Below are 22,596 nucleotides of genomic sequence, written 5' to 3'. Positions count from 1 at the left end.
GCTGCTGCGCTGGTGTTGGCTGATGTTTGGGTAGCCTGCAGTTAGAGGGGCTTAACTTGCCAGCAACAGCCCAGCGCAGCTGAGCTGCGAGGAGCTGGGGTTTAGATCTGCTTTGCAGTCGAGCCTGTGAGACCTCGGTTGTACTTAACAAAAAACCATGACACTAAAGCCCCATGCAGCGTAACTTGTGCATACAGTCCAGTGCCAGCGCGCACCCTGCCCCTGCGCCACGCACTCCACAAAGGCACCTAACCAGGCAGGAGAGGGCCAGCACGTCGCGGCTCCTTGCGAGGGAGGTGCCGAGGTCATTCTGTGAGCTTGGCTGTGTGCTAGGAGAGCACAGTGCTGCTGGTGTAGTTACGACAGAAGCATGTAGTTACGACAAGGCCGAAGGCAACTTCTGCACATGTAGTGTAGTGCGGGGGGGCTGTGAGCTGCTGTTGGCACCTGACCCCCAGCAACTACATCTGCTCTGCAAAGAGCCTGTTCTCAGGAGTGGCACTGGGAAGAGGAGACAATGCTCAGGCTGGAGTAAAGCTTCAACTCCTCCAGGTACTGAATGTATGAGGAAATCTTGAAGAACTCCTGATGACAGCAAGCCAGAGGGTTTAGTGCAGGCCGGTTGTTTTTAATACAGGGTGATCCAAGACTATGGATTCTTTAATGTGTGTGGGCAGCAAATGGTTTTTAGCCTGTCTATAATGAAACTGCCAGGAAACGATTTTTGCAGTGGTGGGCTGAGTGCTGCTGTGTTCCTGACTGTAACTGTGCTGTTTTGAACACAGACCTTCCGTGTGTTCCAGGTAGAGAAAGTGTTTACTGTGCCTCCCTGGTGTTGCTGCAGTTCGGGCAGGGGGGATATGTGGCCTTACATGAAAGACATCTGCATCTGAAATAGTGATGGTAGCGTCTGATGGTAGCAGTAGGCAGATACGCTTTTGCCTGGCTACATTTTGGTAACATATCTTAAATTTTACGCTTACAGAAAGCTGTATCCATAAAACAGCAGCACTTCACCGTAAGAAAAGCAATTCTTAAATGGGGGGGGATGTCTTAATTTAATGATACTTACGTTGCTAAGATCTCAATTTCACTTCCATATTAGGAAAAAAAAAGTACACTACAGTGATATCAGGAAGTTAAAGTAAATTGTGAATGATGCCCGTCGAGTCTCTCCCTATCATAGTTTACAGTCGTTTGGCACATTTAGAAGAGATGCAGGGATCAGAAACAATGCAAGAATGCAGCGGCTGCGCGGCCTGAATAATCACATCACTTTTGAAATCAGCTGAGAGCAATGAACTGGGATAACAGAAATACACAGAGTGAACCGCTTTTCCATAGCACCTAAGCTGGTGTATGACAAAGGACGTCTCCCAGCCTAGTGCACGTAAAGCTCGTCCCTTACGCCAGAGCCCCGCGCACCATTGTCAGGTCAAATCTGCAGCCAGTTCAAACAATGGCGCTAAGCAGTACAACCTTGCCCCACTCATCTCTGTAGCCCATTACCTCAAAAATCTAATTAGTTACTTCTGACCTGCTAGCATTAACCACATCGCTCCTCGTTCTCTTGTTACAAATGCTGAGTTTATACGGTCCACGTGCCATCGGAAAGAATGGAGTGTAGGGAAGAGTATGTAAAGATTTGAAGATCTGTCATATATTGTTTCTCAATATTCAAGTGAAATCTGCTTTTAGAAAAGGGGCCAGGATGTTGTCAGGTAAGGGGTATAACAATCCTGTCTGCAAAGTGCAGGATCACTGAAGTTTGTTTGGTTGATTTCTTTTTTTTTTTGTTGGGCAGTAAATCATTTTAACAGTTTAATAAATATTTCTGAAAACCAAGTATTTCTGCAAGACTTCTGTCCTTTTTTTTGTGGAACGTTAATACCATCTCTTCTTGGGCATGCAGCATATGGGTCTGTCTTCCTTCCCCTGAAAAAGGCTCATACAACTCTTCATGGAAATAAAGCCTCAATCTGGGCAAGGTTTAGGATAGGGCCATTCAAAGGCTAACAAAAAAAAATACAGTTTGAAATACATTAGCAAATATTTAGGAATAACTGGTGATGACAAAGAATGTGACAGAGCCTTTTCTAGAAAGCACTGTAAGGTCCTCAGCGGAAGATGAGTGTCTGTATATCACATCCTGGCTCTGAAAAAGGAGATGCTTTGCCCTCTGTTTTCCCCATTCAGCTACGACCAGCAGCAAGCCCCGTTTCCAGAAGAAGAGCTAAACCCTGTACAGGCCAGACTTCCCTCGCAGAGGGGAGAGGACAGAGGGGATGCAGCTGCAACCACATTTATCCATGACACCGTCCTTCAGTGACTGTCCATGGACTGATCAGGAACATTAGGAGTTTTCTGACCTGCTTACTGCTTTGTCATACGCATTCCTCTCATAAAAGGGAATGAGATCCTCCCACGATGTAAAAAAACAGATTTCTTATTACATGCTTCTCTCTCACCTCACAGAACTAGTTAAGGACATAGTATTACTAAAGATCTCACCTGTCCCAGTGTCTTCAAGAAAATGCAGTCACTTCCCATCAGCTGGTGGTTTAGGACACATTTTTCAGCAGCTCAGTTTGTTGCTATTTCATTCCTATTTCTTCAACAAGTGACTTATTTCATAAAGGGCATCTGTCTCATGAAATGAGTGTGGACATCTGGCATGTAAATAATCAAATATGGAGCTCTCTCATGAACCCTAATCCAGGCAGCCAAATGGGTGTTTACAAGGTGTGTACTCGACTTCAGTGGGATACCTGTACATGGGGTGCATTTCTTACAGCATTCACCAGTTCAAAAAGATTAATAGAAAAGTTTATTTTCTCTGAAGAACAATTCAACATCTATCTTAACTGCAACCGAACTGCAGAGAGCTGCTAGCAGGTGAAAGTCCCATACCCCAATGACAGGGCACTGTAACCTATCTATGCTTATCATCGTCTCTTTGTTTCTTGGTATCTCTTTCCCTGCTCCGGTCTCTATCCCTGTCCTTCCTGTCTCTCTCCTTCCTCTCCCTCCCTCTGCTCCTCTCCTCTCTGGAGTCCCTCTCTCTCTCACTTTCACCCCAAGCCCATGACCGCTCCTTTTCCGGCCATCGCTTGTCTCTGCTCCTTTCATGGTCTCGGTCTCTTGTTCTCCAGTCTCTTGTTCCCTCACGAGACCAGTTTCTTTTCTCTCCTGATCCTTCTCCATAGAAGTCATTTTTCATGTTTGGCAAATTGATGGGCTTTCGGAAAGGTCTGTCCCGTCCTCCAAACCGTAGCTGCCCAGATTCTTTTTTGCCTCCAAAACCACCTCCAAGCCTCCGAGGAATCCACCCTTTCAGAGTTCTTTCCAGTTCAAAGTCTACGAAGATCTCATGTTGATCAATAACCAGCCTGTTGGCATCTCTGTGGGCCTTCAAGAGGGCACGCTCCTCTTTGTACTCAATAAATGCATAACCCTTGGAAAATCCCGTTACCAGGTCTCGAACCAGACGGATCTTTCTGATGTCTCCATACCGGGAAAAGACCTCCTTTAACTTTTCTTCCGTTGTCTGAAGATTGAGCCTTGCTATGAACAGGGTGAGGTGAGGGTCTCCTGTAACTCCCTTGTTGGGTACATAGCGTGCCAGCATAGCCCTCCATATGGCACGGTCGTGGGGCTCTTCATCCGTGCCGTCAATGCTCCCGGCTTTCAGGGGGTCATACTCCTTTGCTATGGGGGCCCAGTCGTTCATTGTCTAGTGGGAAAAACACATGCATTGCACAGACTCGCAGGCAGTTTAGGAAGAAGAGCAGGTAATGCAAGAAGTGCTTTCAGCGCTGCTGTACAGTAGTTTTCATCCAAAAATACCCAAAAGCATGACAAACTTAAACAAACCGGCAATATTGCTCTTGTTCGAGTTCACCTCCCCGGGTAGAGCCATGGCGGACAGCCTGGATCCGCCCCGTCCTTCCCCGCCTGAGGGAGGCCCGAGGCCTCGCCTCGGCCGCAGGGACCCCGCCGCCCCTGCCGCGCCGCTCGCCTCACCTCGCCTCTCCCCGGCGCGGCGGCTCGTCCCGTCGGCAGCGGCCGATTCGCCAGGCCCCGGCGGGACGGAGGAGCCGGCTCCCGCCGGTGTTTATTTTGTCGCCTTTCCCCGCTCCCCGTCAGGCGGAGGCGCCGCCAACGTGCCCCGGCCTCGCTCCCCGCAGCCGCCTGAGGCGCTTCGCCACGACGCCTGGCGAATGTGGCGCTGCGGAACAGCCGATGCGTTTACCTCCCGCCCCGCCCGGTTCGGTGCCAGTGCCCAGCCCGAGCTCTCGGCCCTTCCCCGCTGGGACCCCGCCCCGGCGGCGGGGGGCGGGTGGGTGGTGTCTCCTTAGGGGAAGGGGCAGGGCGGGAAGCGCCGCCGGGCCGCGGCCTCCTCCATGGGAACCGCCGGGGGCAGGAGGGGTCGCTCCGCCCGCGGGCCCCGCCGGCAGCGCCGCCCGGCCCGGCCTTCCCCGGGGAAGGAAGTTAGCGGCGGGCCGCGCCGGGCATGCTGCAGGGCCGGGAGGAGGAGGAGCAGGAGGAGGAAGATGGCGGCCCGGAGAGGGCTCTGGAGAAGAGCCCCTTCCAGCTGACAGCCGGCGACGTCTATGACATCTCCTCCGTGGTGGGCCGGGACCTGCTGCAGCTCAGCGCCGGGCCGCCGGTGCCCGCCGCCCTGGCCCGGCTGCAGTTCAGGATCGTCAGGGTGCTGGAAATGCTGGAAGCGCTGGTGAGCGAGAGCAGCCTCGCCGAGGAGCAGCTGCGGATGGAGCGGGACAGCCTGCGGCGGGAGGTGGAGGCGCTGCGGGGAGAGGGGTCCCGAGGGAGCGCCCAGCAGGTGGGTGCCAGGGCGGCTGGACCGTGGGGTTGGTGGCTGCAAGGTGGCACATGGGCCGGAGGCCCCTGCCCCAACATCAATCATGGCCTGTCCGCTTGGCCATGTGTGGGTTGTGAAACCCACCATAACACCGGATGGGTCAGAGGATCCTTCTGCTGCCATCACCCGTCTCTTTTGTCACACCAGAATGGGTCTCAGAAAGTTTGCTCCTCATCGTTGTAGAAGGCCCTGAAGCCATTTCCAGAGCGGAGATCTTCAGGGCTGCTACAAGTCACAGTGCTGTGGATCCCTCGTTCCTGTTTCACTGTAGCAGCTAAGCAGGCTTTCAGCTCAGCCACAGGCAGTGCTAACAGGAGTTCAGATGCACGCAGGCAGAGTTTCACAGAGTACAAATCCACCGCTGTACAGCTCTTACACAGCACCGGTCCCATAAAGACAACTCGCCATTTATGCAAGCACTGAAGCTTTGTTACTCTCTGCAAGGGAAACTGATGCCTGTGACTGAAAAAGCCGTTACCACAAAGGTCTTAAATTAGGAAAGGAAAATTCGGTTCTCATCTCTCTCTGCCACAGAGTTTTGGTGTGACGTTAGATTGCTCAGCCTTTCCCATCAACAGAACAGCAGATAAAAGCAGCTTCTTGGTAAAGTAGATTGCTAACTCTTTGGGACAGAGACTTTGCTTTTAGCTGTATTCAGAACCTGTCACAGTTGGGCCCTATACTTGGCTGTGAAACACAGACACTAAGGGAATTCAAAAATAATGCAAAAAACTGCTTGGAAAAAATCAGGATTGTGTTGAACTCATACTGGTTCTAAGAACTACTATATATTTACAAAATTCAGAGTTTTTACTCTAGGAGTGCCCTGTTTTTGACATGTTACGAGATCATGACCACCACCATTTATTTTACAGCTCAGCCTTGGACCAGATAAAATGATAATAGACCTCACAGATCCAAATCGTCCCCGGTTCACATTACAGGAGCTGCGAGATGTATTGCAAGAGCGTAACCAGCTGAAAGCTCAGCTTCTTGTGGTGCAAGAGGAGCTACAGTGCTATAAGAGGTATATCATGAAGTCATTAAAGAATAATAATTACTTCTTGTCTGAGCTTACCAGATCAGAGTATTGCAGGTTTGAGCACCTAGATTGGGCTAGGCACTGTCCAGACATAGAAGAGACATCTGTGCTCCCAAGAGCCTACAAATGAGCAAAAAAAGAATGGGGGAATGAAGTCTCTATGCGACGTAATTTTAAAACTAAAGTCCCTCTTATTCTGCACAGTTTGCAGCCTACTCCCATAAATGTACTGCTATAAACCTACATATGGTTACTCCCACTCCACATCCAAGCTGGATTCTCACACACATGAACTCATTCATGCAGCTGCAGCAGTTGCACGCATACTGTTCTTGTCTAAAGCCACACTACATACCAAAGAACACGGGGGTTTCCATCTCAGCCTTGGTCAAAATTTCCTTCCTCTTCCAGCTTGCCGTCGGGGACACTAGCTTATCTCCTGTTCCTTTGCTCCCATAGGGGGTATGGCATTAATCTAGAAAGGAGAATATTAAGCCCTTTCATCATCATTCAAGATAAGCTGTGCGGGTTTTTTTAAGACTGCCAACGGGGAGTTGCATAGGGCACTTGAACTGTGCAAAACAAGTGCTTTCAGAGAGGGATTTTGGTCTTTCTAAAAGGGACCAGCCTGGGAGAATTGGTGCGAGCCAAAGGGTGGGATGCGGGAAGGGCCTTGCTCTTGGTGCTACAAATTTCTTCAGCTCCAAGGCTGCTCTGCCCCAACCTCGGCCTCTCATCATCAGGTTGTATTATAAACTCTTTGGGGCAAGAAACTACTTCTTAATCTAGACACAAAACCTCTCAGCACATTAGATTTCAGTTGAGGTATCTCAGCAACAACCTCTTAGATACAGTAAGCCCACCCTTTGCCTGTCTGCAACAGCGAGGTTAAGCCAAGAAGTTAAAGTTAAACCAAGAAGTCAGTTTACAAACTGCTCGGCCCCACTTTCCCCAGCTCAGCTGCCTGTCTTTGCTGTTGGGCCAGTGGAATGGCTTCTTGCTTTGATTTCCCAGCTGTGTTACACAGGCCAAGTTAAAAATTAACAGTGAGAATGTTTTCAGTTTTTGAGTGATTTAAGTCATGGTGCTGTGTACCTAGAGAGTGTGGCACGGCTGCTTTTCAGTTCAAGTAATTCTATGTGGCTGTCGTCTCATACAGCGTTACAGCTTAAGCCAAAAACCATCTTCCCTTTAAACATTCACATAAAATCCTAATTATAATTGCACGGCCATAGAGAGTAGTTGTGCAGGGGAAGAGGATAGATCTGTGTTCTAAAATGTCTTGTGTATATTGGAAATAAGCTCTCTATAGCATAAGATAACTGACATCCTCACTGAGAATGGCTTAAAATGACTGATGATGTTTGGGGCTTGCATTTTTTATCATGATTTCCAAGTAGAAGTTATCATGCGGGTATTAGAGACCTGCAGTGTCACCAACCAGCTTATAGTCCCATTTCTCCAAGATGAGAATCTGCCTCAGAGTTATCCCATGCCTGATGTCACACCAGTTTCTGGAAACATCCTTGGGTAAAACTGAAGCTTTTGCCTAAAGTAGCCAGTTACAACCTTGCAGATTTTAGCAGCATCAAATTAGGATGACAAAATCTACAGCTCAGGCAAAGCCTGTTTTTTTTTTCCTCCTAGAAATGGAAAGAGGAACAGGCACCTGCCTCGCAGGGAAGCTGGGAATCTCCCATCTGTTCCCAGCTGCTGTTACGATTTGCTGTTCTTCCTCTGTGAAGAATTCAGCTCGTTAATTTTTTAGTGTTCTCATTAAAGCATAGCCTAAGCAAAACCACCCTGCAGTATTTAAGGAAAATAAGAGCAATTCATTACAAGGAATAGGCCAGGTTGCCATCCCTGTCCTGTGAACACCCATTCACTCCTGTCCTAGGCTGCCCAGTGAAGGGTTTGACATAGCAACACCACGCTATGCACAAACCCATGAAAAATGAACAAAGCCTCTTCTTTTCCCAGTGGGATCATCTCACAGAGAGGACACCAAACTGAAGAACTGGGAAAAGAAGCCAGTGGCAGCAACCCTGGCACCAGCAAGGACAGTGAAGAAAAGACAATCATCAAACGGCTGTAAGTTTGTCTGCATCTTTTTTGGCAGAACTGGGGAGAATAGGGCATGCTTCGTAACTCAGTGAATCCAGGGATGAATTCTGAACTTTGGCCGAGTTAGCTGGATATTGTTTTGTCCTCCTCTCCCTGTACAATTAAAACCCCATAGAGAAATACTTTCCTGCAGAAAAAGCACTCCACAGGAAGTCAACCTCCACTCAGACAAGCAGGGCACCACTTTTTTCGGGGGGGGGAAGGCATTTCAGAGCAAAACTACACGATACTTGCCTCCCCTGCATTAAGACTCTGCTGTGGGAACATGCCAGCTGTCCCTGGAGGTTTGCTTACAGCATATGAAGCAGCTGTATGCAGGACCCACAAGCTCAGGCTGCATCCCTAAAGTTCCCCAAAATTGCAGAACACATTGACACTGCTGTCTCATTGCATGTTTCTTCTCTTCCAGTTGTACATTGTTTCCTTTTTGTTGTCTTTTTTTAGGTTCTCTTTTAAACATGGAAAATGAGCATACTTCAGAACTTAACCACTTCAGAAATGGAACTGCGCGAGCCTCCAAGGCATTAGAGGAGTCAATGATTGGAAAAAAAAGCATCACTCCTACTGTAGAGAATAAGCAATCTCATAAAAATGGTGTTGTATAATATTCTTTCAGAATAGATTTTACTTTGCTCTTTTAGAAACTAAGACAGACACTTTTTATATTTCTTAGATTCCAGCCAGACCTTACCCACATGTAGAGAATGTTTATAATAAGTGATTTTTATTCTTAATAAAACAGTCTGTGATGATCTGTACTACCACTTATTCATCCTGTCCACCTATCAAAATGTTCAGCCCAAATGATTTTGCAAGATGAAGATATTTTCAAGAATTACATGCCATTCTTCACAGAGAAGCACTGGGAAGGAAGAACCCACTCAGACTGCAGTCCCTACTGCTCTTATGTGGAAAGTAGTTATCTGGGAGTAACACAGACCTGCTTGAAGAAAACCCCAGCACTGCTTTTTGTTCTGTGTCTTTCTTTGCATTCGATGTGCAGAGGCCTGTCACACCCCACCCCACCAAAGCAAGATGCAGTTGGGCTGTGAGAGCAGAGCCCCTGCACCCACAGGAGTGGCTGTTTGGGATGGAGAGAACAGATGGTGGAGAAGAGCACAGCAAGGGAAGAAGAGCTGCTGCATCGTGCTCTGCCCACTTGAAGGACTGATGTCTTTTCAGAGGTGCAGACATGCTCAGACTGGAAAAGATGCACCCAACATTTCATGTCTGACAGCTAAAGGTCTCCTGTGGTAGACAGTCACGTTTTCCATAAGCTCTGTTCTTTCTATCAACTGTCACAAGCTGCATATTAGCACAAGTAATGAGATTTATCATTAGTGGAAGCATATAGGGCAAACAGAGGAGTAGAAAATAGCCTGAAAGATGCCAATTAGGTTCCACATTTAGAAAAGTAGAATTTCCAGAGCAGAAAAGTCTGAACAGACATAAAAGGAGCAGTGACAGGTATCAAACTATGATCTTTCTTACTCTCTTCAGAAGTGGAAGCAGGCTCTGAAATCTTTTGATTCCCTCTCACACGCTAACAGCATGAAAAAAATAGAGGACAATTCACACATCTGCTCAGATGCACAATGCAAATGCAGCTTTGCAGAGCGTAGAACTGCAGTCTCCTTTCAGAGGGAATTTGTTAGCAACTGTACATTAGCAAGGCAACATCAAAGATGCCCAAACTAGGCAAGCTGGTTTAGCCAGGGCACAGAACCGCTAAAGTAATTTTGCCATCTTCAGAATATTAATAAGCCTTGGCCACGTCCCCACAAAGTATTTTCCAGAGTATGGTAGCAGGGAAGGAAGTTACTGCATTTCCTAAACACTGCAGGGGCTTTGTGTTTAGAGGAAAAAAAACCAAACACCCACAAAAACAAAACAAAAAAAAAAAACCCCAATCAATCATGCATCAGCAACAGGCAGGATACACCTCTGAGCTGAGATATTTACATGTGCTCTGAACTCCATCCTCTTCTGTGGCTTATCCAGGGATATATTTTCCAATCTCCTTTAAAAAGGGTGGGGGAGAGGATTATGCCCCAAAACACATTAATCACTCTACTAAGTCTTAATGAAACAACTTCAGGTAATAAACTACAGATTAAACAGCTGTGCAAAAGTAACAACCTGCCATGGAGGCACAAAAGACTTAACATAGCCCTAGGCCACTCTTTGCAGTTAGTTGAAGGAGACATAATGAAAGCTGCAATTATTCTTTTCAGTTTACATTTAAGAGGTTCTTTTTTAATAAAGTGGGAGTTCACCAGTTAGAGCAGACAGAAGAGCACCTCAACATCTTGGACTAGCCTTTTTCTGGCACCATCACAGTTGCATCCACTCTGGTGCCAAGTGAGCTGCACAGCTGCTCTCTCAAGAAGGGAACAAATTCCTTGGCTATGGCTACAACAGAAGAGGCTACAGTCCTGTCAGAGTAATCCTGCTGCCTGTGGCCAAGCCACACAAGCCTGACAAAAGCAGTTTAGCTCCCAACCCAAGGGCATCTTTCCCTGCTAAGTGCTTTACACCTTGTTAGAAGATTAAGCCTTCCTATAAGGCACAGGGATAAAAATACAAATGGCATGTTTCTGTGAAAAGCATTTTGAGATATATATATGTCAGTTCCTAGAAAAGTAAAGGATACATACTCAGTGCAACATCAGCTTTATTACCATCTTCCCATGCAGTGCTACTTGATTACCAGTTACGTGTTTCAGAGAAGACAATTATTTTTTCTAATGTAAAACAGGGAGAGATCTTCCCCCTTTCTGGTTTACAAAAGTGATGCTGAAGAACAGGTTTTAATCTGACCTGATAGAGAGCAAGCAAATGTTTAAATTAAAAAAAGAAGCATTTTATTCCAATTTTGACTTAAGGGAAGTGCTCTAGTAAAACAGGAAACTGTACACTGCTGTAGTCTCTGCTACTGAGACCAGAGAAAAATCAGTGCCAACTCAAATAAGTCAGTCAACGAAGCTTACCTGTAACTCAGTGCATGCAAGGTAACAGGTCTCCAGTTAATTCTTCAGAAATGGTGAAAATACACAGGCTGTCTCTGGTGAGCTTGCCTTGTGTTAAGTGGTAAATAATATAAAGCATTTAATGGCTAATGATTTTCACAGCTTTCTTTCAAAATGCTAACGATCTGCAATGGAGACAGGTACTATAGCAGCCACTTCATCAATAATAAATATATTCTTTATTTTACAGAGACATTGTCTTCAAGTTTTTAATTTAAAAAATACATCACTAAGCCACCTCTCTTGCTGCTGGAGCATAAAACCAGGATGTTGTTGCTATTTGACCTATCACATAGGCAAGCATATAAGATTGTCCTAGAGGGCATTAGCTGGAACAGCAGCAGCCTTCAAGACATGAGGAACAGAAGACATTAACTGACCCACAGACCCCTTGCTGACATCTTCCAGCAGCAAGCGTGGCTGATGGCTCACAGCCATTTTCATCTACACACATGCCAAGCCTGCCTTGGCAAAAATTCCAACTGGTAAGAATTCATCTTTAACATAAAGGACCTGCATTTATTGCCCGCCTATATCGCACATTTGGTTCTCCAACAGTAACGTTACAAACATCCGCAAGATGCTAAGCACTCAACTCCCATTTAAGACAGTGGGACCAGACCACGCTGGACAGACCTACAGGACCAGGCAATAAGGAATCTACTTTCTTCATTGCATGAACTCCATCATTACAGTTTGAAGCTGCATATGAAGATGACTCCTATTTTTGGAACCGCTATGCTCTACTTCAAGCATTCACAGTAAATAAATAGCTTCTGATGTGGCTAATTAGCATAGGAAGATAATAAATTTTTTTGGAAAGCGCTTTTTCTTTTACTTCTTTAAAATCCTCTGGGAGACACCTCCAAGAATCAGCCATCAGCTATAAAAAGGTACCATCTTAAATTTTAGGAAATAAGTAATGTCAAACACTGATTCTCACTGAAGTTTTATCTTCACATTTCTAATCAGTATTAACCCAGTCTATCAAAATCCATCCTCATTTGGCTTGGAGTCATTTCTCTGAAGAAACCAGCCAATTTGACCATCCAATTTGCTCAGCACCAGTGCATTTAAAGGTGATTTTCAACATGAGATACAACACTGGAAAAACTGAATCCCTACCACAAATTATTTGAGAATGATAGTAGCATCCTTCTCGGAGAAGCCTGTCAGCACTGTGTTGTAAAAAGTAGTCTGACAAGCAGTCAAGCCATTGGATGTATGACTCTGAGCACAGAAGCACATCTGCTGTCATAAAGCTAATGCCAAAGTTCATCACCCCACAAAGTGGAGCATGAGATTTCATTGCAAAAGCAGGCGCACAACCCAAGTGATTAAGTTTCTGTGCAAGTCTTTGCATGCTCAAGTGGCACTGGTCACTATGTAGAAATGTTCAAATTTTAGGGAGGGTTTCCTTATATGATATGAAAGTTTTGGCAATCTAAGATCAATTATTCAAGCCTGCCTGGAAAACTGTAATAGGTATTTAAATACTGCAAAGGAAAAAGGTAGTTTAAGGAGCTCAGAACACCATAAGCAGTCCACTAAAAGCCGAGGGAAGTGAGGACAGGGGAAAAAAAAAAAATAAAAATCCACTGACTCCTTGTAGACCACTCAGTCCAAAAAAAAAAAAACCCAACAAAACCCAAACAAAGAAGATTAATTAGTGTTTCAGCCATGGATGAGCTTCAATGGAAGCTTTGCTTCTGTCTCCATAGTCGTACAACAGTTCTTCACCTGCTTTAATGTCTCTGGAAGCGATCAGTATGAGATGAGGCACACCATCAATGTCATGAAGCTTTGTTTGACAATTGCCACATTTGCTGTGATTAATCAGTCTTCCCAGACGATTAGTTTCTTTTGTAGCATCAACACTGAAAGAACAAGAACAGAATGCAGGATGGCTGCATATCACACAAGCAGGTTTGTGGACAAAAACCAAGGTGCAAATCAGATAAAGGATGAGGAATCCACACAAGACGTGAAAAATGAAGGAAAAAGAACATTACAGAATATTCATCCAGTTAAACAGAGAGCATGTAATATGGTGATGTAGGTAAACTAAAGAAATTCTGGGAGATTAAGTTAGCACAAAACCCAGAAAACAGAAAACTTTGGACTATGTTTTTGACCTGCCTGTTTCCAAGCAGCTCTCAACTGTTCATGACGAATAGCAGAATCCAGCTGTAGAATGCAACCAAAAAGGCTTGATACCTTAAATACCCTTCTCTCAGGAAAGCTGTGTCCAAGCTAAGCAGTATCCACTGAGTAAGCCAGCAAGAGTCTCTACTCACACAGAAGGCTGAGAATGCCTAAACACTACATGGCCAGCTTCCAGAAACCTGGACACTAAAGCTCTGGTGCCCCTCATTGCACAAATTTGCACAAAGAATTGTTATGGCAGCTATCATTATGGCATCTAGACTGTAAGACAGACACTTAAAATATAGGGCACTTCAAGGTAATTAATATACAGGTTAAGTGACCCACACTTTAGTATCCAGTAATATTAGCCAAGGCGGAAAGAACATAGCCTGAGTAGCTGCTTTGAGAGAACTGGAGTTTGGGGCAAATGTAACAGCAGATAGAGTGATAAAGCATGCACACGGGGTGGGTGTCAGGTCCTAGAGAAAGGAGATCCAGTCAAAGACAGTTGAAGGAAACGTTTCTCTTCCACAGAGTTTGTCCATACTGCTTTTCAAAGAAAATCCTTGCAACTCAGGAAAAGCAGTTAATTTTACAAGAGAATAAATTTAGGCAGAAGTCCATGGCAGAGCTAGAAGTCTCATCTAAGCAGATACAAGTCTCCATATAGCTTGTGCTGTACTTCAGAGAACAGGGCTTTGAGTTGCTTACCTTTTCGTTTAGCCCAGAGGTACACAAGGCTCTTGGACCATGAAAGAGTGTTCCAAAAATATTTCCTAATTCATGGTTACCATTAATTCTTTTTTTTTGGCATGAAAACGAGAAAAGACTTAGCAGCATTCAAAGCCTCTACCACTCAACTATCATCCTTAAGGGAAGAGAAGCTTACCAGTACGTTTTGCTGAGGTACTGAAAATAGTACATATAGCAGCCTGTGGATGGATCTTGAGCATACACAGCTTCTCGCTTTTTAGCATCAGTGATCTCTATGAGATCCCCATGATATTCAACTACAAATTCTCCTCGATTAAAATGTTTAGTAGCAATTACTCCTCTCCCTTTGCCATCGATGTAATCAATCTGTTGAGTTGAAAAGAAAATCAGCTGGGAAATTAGAAAGTATTTACATGACTTGCAAATATGCTGCTTAACAGGGAATGAGTGATTTGTCATTAAAAAAAATGCTACAGCGGGGCATTTGTGTGTATTGCAGACAAAGCTGTGGAAGCATAATGCACAGAACTGTAGAAGAAATATAGAATGAGTTTGGAACACACCCAGAGTTACCAGATATTTTGATACAGAGTCTTCTAATCAAAGAACTAAGAATTTCTTTGAATAAACCATACACAGAGAAGAGTTATCTATTTTTTCTTTTAAGCTACCTATTAGCTGAGACAGTAAGCTTTTCCATTTCAGGTGCACCATCACCATTAGCATGCACAGGTTAAAAAGTTAGAGTAACAGAAAGATCAATTGCAGAAATTATATTTATCACCAACCAGTATACTTTATTATTCCTGCCCCCTCCCATAAATCGGATAACTCCAAGGAAGTTCTCCTATCACTGTCATAGATGTGACAGTGTTAACTGCAGGCTGCTGCTTTTCAAGAATCGCAGCTCTTCTGCACTTCCAGGAACCACTGCTGCTTTAAATTCTAAGAAGGGTGATCTGAGTAACCCAAATAGTAAGCACTTCATCTCAATAACTAGTACATGCTAGCTGTGGGAAGAAAACCAGTACAATCCATTATCACAAGTGCCATACTGAAGACTCACAGTGACTGGGTGTAAACAAGCTAAGAGAATTTGTTACCATAGAGACAGTATATCTGGGTGTCACCTTTAAAACATATGACAATTAAGATGCTATAGATATATCTAAATGCTATGATGATGCTAGATGTTACACTATACCTATATCTAAAACCCCATTTCTGGAAGCTAACCCAAGGAATGAGATACTAACGGAAGCAAGTGCATTCTCAGTAAAGACTATAAAGCCCTTCAATATTTATGACTAAGGCTGCACATACATATTCTTCAGAGACAAATACTGCCCATCCAAAAGGAAAGACTGTGTGCTCCAGTTTTTGCTGCACTTTCATCTTACCATGGAGGAACTGCAGCATTCCAAGACTGAGTTCTACTACATTCTGCTTAAAGAGATTAACAGCAAGATCCTGTATAAACAGCACATAGCTACGCAGGTTGGCACTGCAATTACCTTCATTCCTTCTTCTTTCCCACTTGTAATTAGCTGATCTATTTTCCTCCTCTCCTCAGTCTGCAGAAGAAACAAGAACAAATAAAACCACAGTATTATTGATAGTTTTTGTCGCTTATTCTACAGCTAAAAGGAAACTATTAACCAGTGACACTCATTTTTCCAAACCATCCCATATTTCTAGCAAAACTGAATGGTAAGGCAACAGATTTCTGCCCCTCAAAACATATAAGCAGACAGATCCTATCCTAGAAGAACTTGATCAGCACTTCCAAATTTTAAGAATGTTCTTAACAATACTTCCAGCATACAATGCTCTTCGTATTGGCCAATGGAAATAATTTACAGATAGTTACACACTTCCTCAAACGTTCAATTAACATTATAAGTAATGTTATTTTAACAAGAAGCACTACCTCCAATTCAGATTTGCTCTTCCTGGAACTTCTTCTAACTGGATAATAATCTGTCACTTTTCGATTTGGTGTTCTTCCTTGGGTTCTAAGGGATAGGAAAAAATAGAGAACATGTGTATTTCAGGCTATTTCTGAACTTAGACCTCTAGGACAGAGGTATCTAAGAAATTCTTATTTTCAGCTTGGTATGTTGAAAGGTGATCAATAGAAATCATTCTTCCCCACGCTATTTCCATTAGTGTAGTACTAATTCTTTAACAACAAGAATGAGATGCCATTGGAAACCAACTGAAGGTCACATTACAAGCCTGAAGCCCCCTGTGTGCCTTGCCAGAAGGCACTCTAAAATTTAGGTCATGAAAACTGCTTGGCAAGCGATTCATTAATGTTAGGTCACATTACTGCAATATCATGAGAAAGAGTACCAGCTCAGCCAAAAAGCCTCCAACTGTAATTAATCTAATATTCTGTTTCTGACAAGATACATTCCATTTGTTCACAGAAATGTAGGTCTTAATGGCTCATTAATTTCTTTTTCTATAGGTGATCAGCAAGTATTCCACTTGAGATAAAATAAACTAGCATTGCTTTCTAGAAAAACAGTGTCCTCTGCAAGGTAGGTATATACTTTGTGTGTTATTTTGTATTTTCAAACATATTATTTTTGAGAAAACACGGAAGTCTCCTTTAAGATTTGTTCCCCCCTACATAACCATCTGCTTAAAAAAGGCAACAAAACAGGAATAACATTAATTACAGGTCTGACTGTAGTTCCTGAAGGAAAAATGCAGCTCAAAACCTCCTGGTACAAAAGGACACACAGAAGAAAAAGCTTTTACAATTCCAGAAGTCACTTACTTTCTCCTTGGTCCACGTTTTGCTTTAACCATCTTTTTCTGAGCTGGCTTTGCATTGGCCTCTTCAGCACAGTCTGAAGGCAAGGGCGTCTTTTGAGTTTCTACAGTTTCTTGGTTTTGATCAGAGGAGGGCACCAAAGTATTGCACCCACCTTCTTTATCTTTCTGGTCTTCTGGTTTCATAGCACCTTCGATTATATTGCCACCATTCTTTTTTTCTGGTGACAGGAAAATAAAGTAAGGCTCTGAACTTAGGATCATCTATACCAGAGTGCTTTAAATGAATTCCAAGGGTTTCTAGTCCAAGTTTCTAGTTCTGTCAAACAGGAGAAAGAGGAAGGGAATGATACAATCTCTTTCTGCTAGAACTCACATAGGCTGTTACTCAACTTTTGACTAGGCATTGCTACAGTACACATAGTACAGAGGGAGGGGTGAGCAGAGAAACGGAAAGGGTAAACCAGAGCCCAAGTACTTTGTCACGTTAGGTTTGCGACTCAAGAGTTTTCCAAACCTGAAGATGCAGCACCTTCAGTGCAGTGTTTGAAACAACTGCACGGTTTGCATCTGGCATACTAAATTACCAAGTTGCTATAAACTAATCAACATCCTGTACTGACGAGGGAGAGGAAGCCTCTCTGGATCCCACACTGCTGCAATCAGTAGCTGCAGATGCTGGTACTAAGTGACCAACACCACTCAGACAAAACCCACAGGAGCTAAAGGGCTGGCACTTACAAGAAGTCTACCCCACACATAACCAACACTTTCTTGGTTGCATGCATCCTACCTTGATACGACCACATCCTCCTTCGCAGGCAAATGATTTAGAGGTAAGTGCGCACAGCTTAAAGCTAAATAAAGTTTTTATTTAAAGCAAATCACCAGGTTTAAACAGTCCCATCTGCTGAGACAGATGCTTCAACCTCACTGGAGCAATGAAGCACAGCTGCAAGGCCACAGCACTGGGCCAAGATAAAGTCAATCTTCACTTTCTTGTCAAAATTGGAGAGCTAAATTAGGAGTTAAAGGCCCCAAGTTTCCAGATAAGCTGACACTCCCTGTGTTGAGCGGGACTTAACATACCTGCTTGCTAAAAGTGTTTGCATCAAAATGTTCTGACAAATTACCAAGGTTATTAAATGCACCTTTAAACACAAGCCAGCTTTTTTTTCCCCCTCCATAAACTTATGGAACATTCCCACTCCTAGTCACTACAGCGAAGCATCTATGAAGCTTGGCACTCAGCATCCACTATCTATCCTCCTCCTTCTCCCTGCCTTCATTTCATCCCAAAAATTTAAGAATTGTTTCTTCTTCTACCAGTACCTCTACCTCATACCTGATTTGACTTTGAATTGCCTTTATATAATTAGTATGAAGTAGTCAAATAAAATTAAAACAGTTTAGGTAATAAAACAGACACCCCCCCAAATTACATAAACTGCCAAACACTGACCTGAAGCAGCAGAGTTGTAATAGAATTGTAGGGAGACTAAGGCATATTGACAAAGCAAGCATTAGCTTTTTATATCCAGAGAGATAGCACAAACATAGCCAGACAAAAAAACAGAGGAAAAATTGCCCAGTAAACCTGTGACCTAGGTTTTGAAAAGGATAAGGACACCCTCATCTTTGTAGAGTCCCAGTTAGCCGACAGAGTTGTAGCACTGGGAAAGCAACTGGGCCAGGAGAGCTGCTTAGCCTTCTTGATTGTTATTAAAGTTTTCAAATTGGGGGTGGGGGAGCACATTTAATGAGACAAGCAAGGCAAAGATCAATCTTATCACTCTTACCATCTGCTTTCCTGTAGGTTTCATTTAGTGTTTTGCCCTGACATTTCACCTCGTGATACATGACAGAGTTTTCTTCTTGAAGAGGGGGGCGAGCACCAGGAGTTTTGTTAGGATTCAGGTAGCTGTAGATTTTGGATTGACCAATAAACACATTCTCCTAAAACAGACCCAAACAAAAATCAGTACATCACAGAGATGCCAGGTGCATCAAGTTGGTGTCCACAACACGCTGCAAAGACCAGGACTGACAGCTGACTGTGCTAATGCAAATTACACTGCTTTAATGCATCATCCTTGCTGCTGTTGCTATTTCTAAGTGAAAACATAACAGTGGTAAGCACTCAGAGAGCTTTACTAATGCAAACTCTCAGTCCAAGTGGACTTCCATACGAAATGTGGCAGGATGGGGTAGTCATAAGTAACTCCATCTTCCACCCTGTGCTTCACAGTATGAACTCTGGCACTAAAAAAAAACCAAACAAAAAACTACCCTCCTGAGCTCCTCAGAAGGAAGGCAGCCTCAAAGAGTGCAAGCCAAAAAAAACAAAACAAAAATTGCCGAAGCCTAAAACACACCTCTCATAGCCACAGAGGTATGAGCTTACCCAAACACTCTCATGAGGTATCAAATGTTACTGCAGTTAATTACATGCTCTACTGAGCAATACAGAAGACAGGAATCAGTTTTGCAGAGTCCACCTTGACTGACACCTCTCAGCGAAGTCTGAGATAAACAATACTATCTTTTTATCCATTATATTTCACAAAATAAAGTGTAAAGTTGTTCACGGCAAGAGAAACATTAAAGAGTCTACACAAAGCACTTACGCCCAACAAGGAAAATGCTAAAACCCTCAGGGCAAGGTGAAACACCACAGAGACCAGAGTCTGCACACTGGCTCGGGCTCCAAGAAAACCAGCGGTAAGCAGGATGAAATTTAGCAAACTTCAGTGGAATCGCAGAACGTTTGCTTTCATCGTCTCCTGCCACCTCGCCAAGTTTGACTATGCAGTGCATGTAGGGCACAGATTTCAACTGCGAAATGCCAGTGTCTGGACAAGCAGATGCAATTTGGCCAGAGTAAGTTTGTCTTGGCTATATTTTGCTCAAATAAAAGCAATTTTCAGGCACTGCAAGCCAGTTAAAACGACAAAAACATGTATCCATTTTTTTAGAAAAGCACACAAAGGTTCCCATTAGTTAAAAAAATAGCTCAAATAGAGCTGACTGAACAAATACTCCAGTATATGTAGTCACACAAACAGTAAAAAAAAAAGTAAACAAAGCACACAATAGAATACATAGGATAATTTTAATAATTAGCATAATCATGAGTAACAAACTTAATGTGTACATAATTCACACACAAAATAAGACCAGTTAAAGGCTCAAATCTCAGTCCACAAATAAACTTTACTAAAGATTAAGACTATAGTAGAACAGCCTGGAAAAAAAGCAAGCCAGTTAGAGCCCAAATATTTCTGCAAGGCCTGTGAAAGACAAGACTTGCTTATTTAAAAAAATGGGGCTTTTAAGGATGAAATACTATGAAAGCACTCCATTTTAACAATTGCAAGCAGCAAATACTGCGCTGCCAAGTTCTCAAAATTTAGGGAAGAGTTTAAATACGGGCATTTCCAGAGAAAGCCAGCAGCAAACTGCAGCAGTCCACCTGCCAGCAGAGCCTTCTGGCTTTCAGAACACCATTAGCAGGAAACGAACGAGTATTTTTCCAGTACAGTTTCCTCCCCTCCCTCCCAGCTCCCTGTCTGCTGTCTCTTGGCGCTACCGAGATGCGGCTGCCACGTCTTTGTCTGTGCCAGGCTTGAGACCCTCGAGAGCAGAGATTTTCTCAGCACAGCAGAGCACATGAAGGGCTGCTGAGGAGCTCTGGGATTTGATGCAATAGCCACAATTATTTCCACGGGGGGGTTAAAGGCAAAGTGACGATCAACCTCCGGCCAGCTGCCTGCAGAGCTACAGAACTGCAGGACGGGGAAGATGGCACGGAGGGATTGCCAAGCCTGGGGCCTGGCTGCTGACTGACAGCCCCGGCAGCGCCCCGCGCTTGCAGGGCAGCTGCGGCAGGGCACGGGGAAAGACGGAAAGTGTCCCATTCCACTTAAAGTTAATCGATTTCGGAATGATTCGAGGAGCCCCAGCAGCCAGGCTCCCGGGGCCCGGCGCCCCGGGGCGGCCCACAGGCCGGCTCGCTCGCACCGCGGGGGAAGCGGAGGGCGCAGCAGACCCCAGGGAGCCGTCCGCCCCGCTCGGCCCCTCTCCGCCCGCCCAGGCCCGGGCAGTGCTTACCCCGCCGGCCCGGGGGCGGCCGGGGCCCTTCCTCTCGGCGCTCTCGGGGCTGGCCTCCTCCGCGCCGCCCGCCCTGGCCTTGGGCATATTCTTCCCTAGGAGCAAGGGGGGAAGATCGGCGCCTGAGCCATGTCCGGCGCGGCCGCCCGCGGTCATCGCCCGGCCGCCGCGGCCTGCGCCATGTTTAAAGGGCTGGATGCAGCAGGGCGAGCTGCGGCGGCCCAGCCCCTTCCCGGCGAGCTGCGCACACCGCGCGGGGGAGGAGTCCCGCCGGCCCCGGCGCCCCGCGCCTCCCGGGAGGAGCGTCCGCGCCGCGGGGAAGCTCCGCGCCGCCCGGCCCCCGCCCTACGCCCGGAGCGACGGCCCGTCGCGCCCCCGACCCCGCCGCGCCCCCGGCTCCGCTCCTCCCCGCCACCGCGCCCGCGCACCTTTAGCCATGACGGCAGCGGCGCGGGCCGGCGCCCAGCAGCCCCCCGCGGCCGGGCTGCCCCGACAGTCCCCGAGGAGCTCCCCCGCCGAAACCAACCGCTCCGCAGGGAGACGCCGCGCTCCCCTCCGCAACCCCATTGGTTTAACCGCGTGCCGATAACTGTTTCCGCGCCCCTGATTGGCGCGCAGAGCCGCACCCGGCCCTCTCCCTGTCACACGGAGATGGTCGCAGCTCCCGGGAACAGGGTTTAAATGTGAGTCCCTTGGGCGCTGATTGGCCCGCGCGAAGGGCAACCGGCGCTCTGATTGGTGGCCTGCGAGGGAACGCCCTTCCGCGGCAGGCCCCCGCCACGTGGGTAGGACGCCCCGCGGCGAGCGGGCCCTCGCTGTCCCCTCCATGCCCCGCGCAGCGGCGGCAGGCGCTGGGGGGGGGGCGGTGAGACGTACCCCCGTCCCGTCTGGTCTAGCGGTGCAGCGGCATCGCCCAGTGCGGCCCCGTCAATCCCTCCTCCCCCCGCACCTCTTCGCGGAGCACGTGGCTCTCCGGTTCTGCCGCCGCCGCCGCCGCCGCGCGCAGCCCCCGCCCCCTCCCCTCATTCTAGCGGGACTGTGAAGCTCCGCTCTGCGAAACCGTCCGACTGTCTTATGCAACGTCTGCCTTAAATCTCCCTGGCTGAAATGTAAGAGTCTCTTAATTCCATCCTCAAAGCTTCCCTGGGGAACAGATAACGCTCAAGTCTTGCACTTGATCGTCAAAGTGCATCAGGCTTCTTGTGTGATCCCCTGCTCCCTAACAAGGGCAGCCAAACCACAGAGCTGTCAGCAGAAAAGCTTGCGCAGCCTTCAGCATCGATGCCCTGCCCAGAAGCTCACAACAGGTCTCATACATGTATTTCAAAATCAGGAAAGTACGACTGCAAAGGTGAAAGCAGCAACAAGGCGGGAGGGCACGCAGATCTGGGGGATACTGCGTGTTTCTTCTTTGCCAGTGCATGTCATCATGGAAGTTAGGAAATAACCACACAGGACCTCTTTGGTGCTCCGCATTAAGTAGAACAATTACATTGAGCAACAACATATGACTAGTCTTTCTTCTTATCTGTGCTAGCCCTTTCAAGACCTAACAACAGCTACCTGTGTGTGCTCAGGATATGGGTCTCCAGCACATGAGCTGACCCAAAGCACTCTCGTCACTGGGGCTGGCTTCCCACTGAAGGCTTATCTGCAGCCACAGGCCACTGCTTGTCCCCTGGCCATTCCAACAGTGCCACAATCAGCCAGCTCAGGATGGCGATACAACTGAAAATGATGCCTTTCCTTAAGAACAACAAGGG

At 46.0% G+C, this 22,596-nt stretch overlaps 3 protein-coding genes across 3 annotated transcripts; 1 reads left to right on the top strand and 2 right to left on the bottom strand.

Annotated features, from left to right (window-relative positions):
• Window positions 1-2,932: 2,932 nt before the first annotated feature.
• Window positions 2,933-6,017, bottom strand: SNRNP35 (small nuclear ribonucleoprotein U11/U12 subunit 35; the record flags this gene model as incomplete). The annotated part of the gene is made up of 2 exons (XM_082007496.1): window positions 2,933-3,733; window positions 5,961-6,017. 2 exons carry the CDS (start codon window positions 6,015-6,017, stop codon window positions 2,933-2,935), a joined length of 858 nt encoding a protein of 285 aa, XP_081863622.1.
• RILPL2 (Rab interacting lysosomal protein like 2) lies at window positions 4,514-8,517 on the top strand (the record flags this gene model as incomplete). The annotated part of the gene is made up of 4 exons (XM_082007497.1): window positions 4,514-4,843; window positions 5,758-5,909; window positions 7,905-8,015; window positions 8,493-8,517. The coding sequence occupies 4 exons, from the start codon at window positions 4,514-4,516 to the stop codon at window positions 8,515-8,517; spliced, it is 618 nt and encodes a 205-aa protein (XP_081863623.1).
• Window positions 8,518-12,205: 3,688 nt separating this feature from the next.
• On the bottom strand, window positions 12,206-20,989 carry KMT5A (lysine methyltransferase 5A; the record flags this gene model as incomplete). The annotated part of the gene is made up of 7 exons (XM_082007891.1): window positions 12,206-12,954; window positions 14,115-14,305; window positions 15,454-15,513; window positions 15,870-15,954; window positions 16,728-16,944; window positions 18,523-18,679; window positions 20,834-20,989. 7 exons carry the CDS (start codon window positions 20,987-20,989, stop codon window positions 12,744-12,746), a joined length of 1,077 nt encoding a protein of 358 aa, XP_081864017.1. The 3' UTR covers window positions 12,206-12,743.
• Window positions 20,990-22,596: the final 1,607 nt, after the last annotated feature.

Source organism: Phaethon aethereus (assembly GCF_964289735.1).
Source record: "Phaethon aethereus genome assembly, chromosome: 17".
Taxonomy (NCBI): Eukaryota; Metazoa; Chordata; class Aves; order Phaethontiformes; family Phaethontidae; genus Phaethon; species Phaethon aethereus.
The sequence above is the reverse complement of the archived record's forward strand: the minus strand, read 5'-3'. Positions and strand labels throughout refer to the sequence as shown.